Raw genomic sequence first — 7,400 nt, forward strand, 5'->3', positions numbered from 1 at the left:
ATCAGCCTTGATACTGTGTACCAGTTGCAGTGCATTTTTGTGTTTTTGCATTGTTGTCTTTTTTTCTCTCAACTATGATTAATGATATAATTATGAAGTACTTTACTGTGGTTTTTTTTTTTACATTATTGTGACAAAGTATTTGCCAGTCTTTTGACCTTGCAGTAGGCCTACTATAATCCATCCATTGTATTTTGGTGGATATCATTACTACGATAGATGTTAAAGCAAAGAAGCACTAAAAAAATAAAATACAACATCAAAAGAATGTACAAGAATGGCAACCTGGTGTTTATTCCTTTGCAGGTTTGCCAAGCATCCTCTAAATCCATGCTGACAATTAAGTGTCGTACATATTGGCGCTAAACTTAACATGAACAGGTCCAAGAACTGAAATTTTCTGTGCAAGTTCTCTAAGCATCCTCAAAACAAAGTAAAGAGGCTGGGCATACGAAAACTCACGCCAGGACCAATCTGGAAGAAGCGTCGCTAGATGTGCATGTAGCGCTGCCCAATGGCGAGGAATGGAGGTTGTTTTGAATCGGCGAGACTGCCTAGCCAATCAGGCCGGTCTCGTGTTGAGCTAGCGCGAGGCTGAGCGCATGGGGTTTAAAGCGGAGAGAGAAGGGAAGACAGTGGTGAGATTTCAATCAACTCAACAACACAGGTACGGAAAACCGTCTAATATTTAACACAACACATTCCAATAATTTTTAGCTAAAATATTTCATTTTATACACATTTACATGTTTTTTTTAATTAAATGTGAAACTAACATCTGTTCCCCTAAAACAGAATAAATGTATTTTTTTAATAAATTCGTTCATATGTGAAGGTTAAGAAATTCCAATCATTTTTAGCTAAAATATTTCATTTTATACACATTTACATGTTTTTTTTTAATTAAATGTGAAACTAACATCTGTTCCCCTAAAACAGAATAAATGTATTTTTTTAATAAATTCGTTCATATGTGAAGGTTAAGAAGGAGTTATGTATATTCTTTGCGTTTTGTCTTTCTGAGATAAATTGCCTATTTCAAATAAATCACAGAAATGTGAACAAAATCAAACTATTTTCAAACGCAATTTTCAGATTTGCTGTTATCAGCACTTACCATGTTTTCCTTTCCTTTAACTGCAAGATTAAAAGTTATTAAACTGATTCTTTTCCCTGACTGTATTCCTTACGCGCATCGCTGCTGAATATGGCTCGCTATGTCCTGTCTATGAACCACCCTGCCTTCTATACAGACCGATTTCGATTGCATCTTCACGTAATTGTATTTTTTGTCTCCAAGATCATTCGCTTATGCAATTATTGTTTGCTCTCTATCTTATTATGTGAAATATGGATGTGTATACGCGTTAGAAACATGTTATCGCATTTTTCCTTTTCCAACTTAAACAAGCGTGCTTGCCGTGTATTAAAATGGCTGGCGATTGAGACCATTGACGAGCAGCTATTCCTTCACGCAGCAAGGACGGGATAATTTCAGACAGAAAACATACATTTTAGTTGCAAAACTGCCCGTTCCTTTCGTTTTCGCTCTGGATTGTCTATCCCTACGTCTTTGGATTAAAATAAAGACAGTGCATAATGATTTTTCATCTTTTCCAGCTTGACAGTTGCGCTTGATATACTCGCATAGGCAATGACTGGCTCTAGTCTTTGTTAAGGCAGCACTGCGCCAAGCGACAGCTAGGGCTCAACTTAGAAAAACAGTTTAACACGCCAAAATATGATCTGAAAACCTTTTACAGTCATTTTAAACTGAAAGTACAACAATTATTTTAGTTGATAAATATGTTTTTCTTTTAATTAGAGCCCTTGGGTCGCTAGAATCGTCTTTTAAACCCGAGGGGGTGTGTATTGCTTTGTTGCACGGTCAACCCATCTGTTTGCTCGCTCTGCAAAGAAGCCATTTTAATGAATGAAGAACAGCAGCGCGAGGCAGAGCTTATACCAGTTACTATATATAACAGCCTCTATATGCTTGTGAACAGGCAGAACGCTGTAATTCATACTTTTAAACCAAGAACAGTAATTGAGCTCAAAATTAAATATTAATAAGGTGAAAAAGATTCGCAAAAATAAAGAAGAGTTTCTGTCATGAGGATGCATTCATGTGAAGGATGTTGAATAATTCTAGCTGATGGCCTTTCTGTTTTTAGTAGCCACTTTTATAGGCTACCACCACCGTTTTCACATGTGTGCTGCTGCATAACCTATAAGACTGTGTATGAAGGTAATTTTTGTCTGTGCAATAGAGTAGTCCAAACTTTTGATAATAATAACAAACAATAAAAGCTGTATTGTTAATTGCTATAGCACACTGTATTACCCAAAAAAGGCTGTGAACACCAAATCAGTCTCATTAATAATCAGTTCACATCCCCCATGCAAGAAGGACAGGTCTCGAATTCCCTTTGTGTATCATCTTAGTCTAATAAGCCCTGCACCCCACTGATGTAAGAAATGGTCACTTTGTGTTTTAATCTGTTTTTGATAGCCACACCTTACCAAAAATGTATTATTATTTTTTTCTGTTGTTTTATGCTCTTTATTTCCTATCATTTTAGATAAAAATACAGCACAAGAGAAGACTTTATTGGACATAGGCCTCTCATCTCACAAAAATGGCAAAAGGAGACCCAAGAAAGCCCAAGGGCAAGATGTCTTCTTATGCCTACTTCGTTCAGACATGCAGAGAGGAGCACAAGAAGAAAAGCCCCGAGATTCCAGTCAGCTTTTCAGAATTCTCCAAAAGATGCTCTGCAAGATGGAAGGTTAGATTTGAAATGAGATTTTCTAATATTATTTGACTCAAATGATTGAAATAAAGCAATGCAGAAGTACTTTCATATTCTCAGTGGAAAACGCTCTTGATTTGTTGTGTAGGCGATGTCCGTTAAAGAGAAATCCAGGTTTGATGACATGGCCAAACAGGACAAGGTGCGTTATGATCAAGAGATGATGCAATACATGCCTGGAGGCAAGAGAGGCAAAAAGAAGGATCCCAACGCACCCAAGAGACCACCGTGAGTAGACCTGACACACATTACCTCAATTACTAAAACTGTCTTTATGCAATTGTTATGAAGGATATTTTGTTCATTTGATGCTGGCAGAAAGGGTTTTTATCGCCACCTTGCCTTATATTCTAATATTCTGGCATTTTAATGATTTATTATGTAGAGGTTCTGAATGATAGTTATTAATTTTTTTAAATTATTAGAATAAAAATATTCACAACATATCACATTATTGCTTATAATGCATTATCTTACTAATGGTGATGAATAAATTCATTTTGTCACCTTTTATGATCAACAGCTCTGGATTTTTCCTGTTCTGCTCGGAACATCGTCCACAAATCAAGGCTCAGTATCCAAGCTTGGGTATCGGAGATGTGGCCAAAAAACTCGGCGAGATGTGGAACAGCCTCACAGATGCCACCAAACAGCCCTATCTGATAAAGGCCAACAAGCTGAAGGACAAGTATCAAAAGGCATGTCTTGATCTACATGCTTCAGTAGTCCGCCATGTAACATATCACAATTCCAGTGTTTTACAATATAACGATGTTTCCTCTTTGCGCAGGATGTTGCGGACTACAAGACGAAGGGCAAGGCTGGGGGTGTGTCCATGGGTATGGGAATGATGGGGAATTGTATGGCTCCAAAACCCATGATGAAGAGCAATATGGATGATGAAGAGGATGATGAGGAGGAAGATGAAGAAGAGGATGATGATGAATATGATGACGATGAATAGACTGTCGTTTTTGTGTTTGATCAGTTATGATTATAATAACTATTTCTCCCCATTGAAGTCCAGTAGATACGGAATACACTGGTGGTCTTTCATAGCTCCATTGTTGTTTTAATAGAGGTGGAGTGTTTTGTGTGCTGTTGGTAAGAGACTTAGTATCACAGTTTCTTACTTCCAGCTTTGTGTGCGTGTGAGCGCATGTGCACATGTCAAGATCTCTCTTCCATCATGGTAGCCCAGTGTCTTCCTAGCCCATCTTTGTATCCTTTTACCAGTTGTATAACAAAAGGCCTTTAAACTTGTAATACCCTTCCTGTATATGTAAATCCCTGACCTATATATATTTTTGGTTGGTTTGTTTAAGAGGCTCCTGAGTGTGTAGCTCTGTATATGGTTGACATTGAGTAGATATTGTTTATGACTGTAGTATGTTGCATGTGGAAAGGTGTCATAGTTTGGAACTGTGCACCAATATCGGACATTTCATGCTGAATCATTAGCTTCCTCTTCCTTGTCCAATTTAGGAAAAAAATCAGTGCAGAAGAGCAGTTGCCACCAGCACGTCAGTTAGTCCTGTTGCAGGGGTGTGCGCTATATGTTGTTTACTATACTACATTATATATTGGCACATCCATGATCAATGTAGGAAAGATATTTATATTATCTTTCCTTTATATTAACTGTTGTGTGATCTAGGAATGCACTATAGAAATACTGATTGGTGTTAAATCTGGCATAAAAAAGTATAAAGTTAGCTTTGGGAAAAAAAAAAAAGCCCTGATAATATCTAAACATAAAATGTCAATACTGGCCAATATCGATATGGTCACTGATATATTGTGCATCCCTAGTTTAATACTTATATTTTTGGTTGTTGAATATAAAGTAAGGAAACAATGCTGATGATAAATCTGTACTTATCTGTATCTATGATTTTCATTTTATATGTTTGAGGTTTGCAATTAAATTGAAACATTTTTATTTGTGGTGAGTGTGTCTGTATGTGTAGACCAAGAACATATGAGAGAAACCAGCATAAATGGACCTTGATGACAATATCTAGCGTATTGTATGCACAATATTTATTGAAAAACTTACAAAAATAGGTGTTGGAATGATTTTGGCCACCTTCAGCCATAGATCTTTAACTGAAGTGTTTAAAGGTTTGAAAGTTATAATGATAGTGGCTCTTGCACCTAGTGATACTGAAATCACAAAAGCATTTTAAGCTTATATGTGGGCGTTTCTTCAACTTGGGCACTTTTAGCCTTGTGAAGTTGAATAAAAAAAACTTGTTCAAAAGTCACGTAACAAGGTCTGTAAGAGGACAAACTTAGATTACAAGAGAAATTGTTAATATTTTACATTTTTTCCGACCTGCAATGAACAAATGTAATTTCCACCACATCTCAATATACAGCTGTTATTTAAAAATAGAATAACTTATGCCACTCAAGAATTGTCTAAGATCATTTTTGTAACTAGTTTTACCAGTTTTTCCACAATGTACAATAATTATACATTTGTCAATGAGATAAATTAACTGCCCTAAGGACCAAATGCTGAACTGTACACCTGTCACACTAATTTTTATATTAAGTAGAGCATGATCTCATAAATTGTGGATACATTTTTAATGTGTGATGAGAACTTCTTTAATATTTTTAAAAAATGTGTGTGGTGATGGAAATGACAATGAATTAACGTGAATGTAGAGAAACAGTAGAGGTATTAGAAAGTTTCTTAAACTCACCACACTCATTAAACTCAGTTCACAAAGTCATTAAACATAACCACACCTGTTTTTAGTGTAGTGCTGAGTTTGATGTATAAAACTGATTTGTCTCAAAGATTAACGGTTACAGTGCATACTGTAACACCTGAAACTGTATCATTTAAACAGAGATGTGGAATGTGGAACATTTTGAACACCTTGAATGTGTGAGTGTATGCATGTTTGCATATGTGTGAGAGAGAGAGCGTTTGCGCGCGCGTGTGTGTGTGTGTCTGTGCGTGTGTGTGATGTGATTCAAGGCCAAATCAAATTAAGTGTTTCGCAGATTTCTTTCCAAACAGACACAATAATTTCCTTGTGACGTTTGGTCACTGGTACAGGCTCAGGGATAAGGCCTATGATATTCTTGGTTTGGTACCAGATTATGTCATCCCTTAGAGGCCAAAAAAAAAACTTTTGAGTCCAACACAGCTCATGGTTTTAACCAGTGCGCCACTGTAGACATCAGTATCCTGTATGATGCCAGGATAAATATCTCCATCATACTTCACAGCCCACCACTTATCAATGAGTCCCTCGTTCAAGTCCACAATGTACCGCAGACCTATTTGAGCTGTGTCAGGATGCGATGTACTGGTTGAGGGGGAAGCTTCGTCCCAATGCTGGAACATGGCTGTTTATGGATTGAAACATTTGCAGTCATGAGTTTATATCTGATCAAATGCACATTATTATTCTTTAGTTTGGGTTAAACAAATCAATTTTGTTTGGTTGGAACCCTGTGGCAGACTTTTGCTGCTGAAGCTCCTCAAAGAGCACCCGAGCATTTGGTATGTCCTTCCCTCTAGCTATGATGTCATCAGCTCTTCTTCTCGCTGCTGCTCCTATCCCATCAGCAGGGCCTTTTCCGTGGTCAGCCTCCAGAAAGTTCCAAGTCAGTTTCTTCCAGCCCATCTGATATGGAGTGTTGGTGAAGAAGTAGAAATTCTTTTTGGAACGGTATTGGGTGGTTGGCCCATCACTGACCACATGCAGCACTGAAGCAGTGGGGTATTGATCCTTCAGGAAAGTGAGGACTTTTGATAGATGTGCCCAAATAGCACAGGGGTCATGACGAAAAGAGGAGCTGATTGAGCAGACTGAGATAACACTGTTTTTGGTGTCATTTCCACCACAGAGGGCAGTGTGGTGGAAATGACTGTGGGTAGAATAAAACTGATCAAGCAATATTTACCTTGATTTGTCTTCATTTGTTGTTGACGAAAATTTAAATTTTAAATTCGTCCAACATGTGCTCTGATGTCACTGAACATTTCCATAGACACCACCTAAACAATCTTTCACACAAACGTTTTAAAGGGACATTACAGTGTTGTGGTGGAAATGACACCAATACTGTGCGACAGCTATATTTTGTATAGAAAGTAATATTGATCGTGGTCTCACATTAAATACTATTATGTATTTTAATTATTTTACTAGTGCTTAATTCAGGTACATTAATAGTTACCAGATAAGTCATATTTTTAAACTGTATTTTCATTGTTGAAGTTTAAAAGTCTGGGTGTGCGACAAGGAGAAAACAGTGATTTTGACACCTATAAGGAGGTTGAAAAGTATGAAAAAATCATAATAGAAAGGTAGTAAAAAGTTTTTAAGGTGGTTTTATTGTTAGTTTGACTAAGAAAGAGGAATTTGTCCAAAATTATATGTATTTTTATAAATATGACCAAAGAACATAAACGTGCCCATAGTCTAAGAATCACCCAATTATAGTGTACCTATTCAGTACCTCCGTGTAGGTATAAGGGAATAATATGCAAAGTTTGGGGAATAAAGGGGTAACAACCTGTAAAATTACAAATCATTTATACTGTAAGTATTTTGAAAC

General features: G+C 36.9%; 1 protein-coding gene across 1 annotated transcript; it reads left to right on the forward strand.

Moving 5' to 3' along the window:
- The first annotated feature begins 571 nt into the window (after nt 1-571).
- Nucleotides 572-4,761, forward strand: hmgb3a (high mobility group box 3a). Its single transcript, XM_016473193.1, has 5 exons — nt 572-667; nt 2,583-2,789; nt 2,902-3,041; nt 3,337-3,511; nt 3,604-4,761. Exons 2-5 carry the CDS (start codon nt 2,640-2,642, stop codon nt 3,775-3,777), a joined length of 639 nt encoding a protein of 212 aa, XP_016328679.1. The 5' UTR covers nt 572-667; nt 2,583-2,639; the 3' UTR covers nt 3,778-4,761.
- Nucleotides 4,762-7,400: the final 2,639 nt, after the last annotated feature.

The sequence above is a fragment of the Sinocyclocheilus anshuiensis genome, unplaced genomic scaffold, assembly GCF_001515605.1.
Source record: "Sinocyclocheilus anshuiensis isolate Anshui unplaced genomic scaffold, SAMN03320099.WGS_v1.1 scaffold1673, whole genome shotgun sequence".
NCBI lineage: Eukaryota > Metazoa > Chordata > Actinopteri > Cypriniformes > Cyprinidae > Sinocyclocheilus > Sinocyclocheilus anshuiensis.

What these genes read in the sequence shown, in the direction of transcription:
- hmgb3a (XM_016473193.1), top strand. Translation starts at nt 2,640, where the DNA reads ATGGCAAAAGGAGACCCAAGAAAGCCCAAGGGCAAGATGTCTTCTTAT. An exon ending in GATGCTCTGCAAGATGGAAG is followed by an intron (nt 2,790 to 2,901) that starts GTTAGATTTGAA and finishes TTTGTTGTGTAG; the next exon opens with GCGATGTCCGTTAAAGAGAA. An exon ending in AACGCACCCAAGAGACCACC is followed by an intron (nt 3,042 to 3,336) that starts GTGAGTAGACCT and finishes TATGATCAACAG; the next exon opens with CTCTGGATTTTTCCTGTTCT.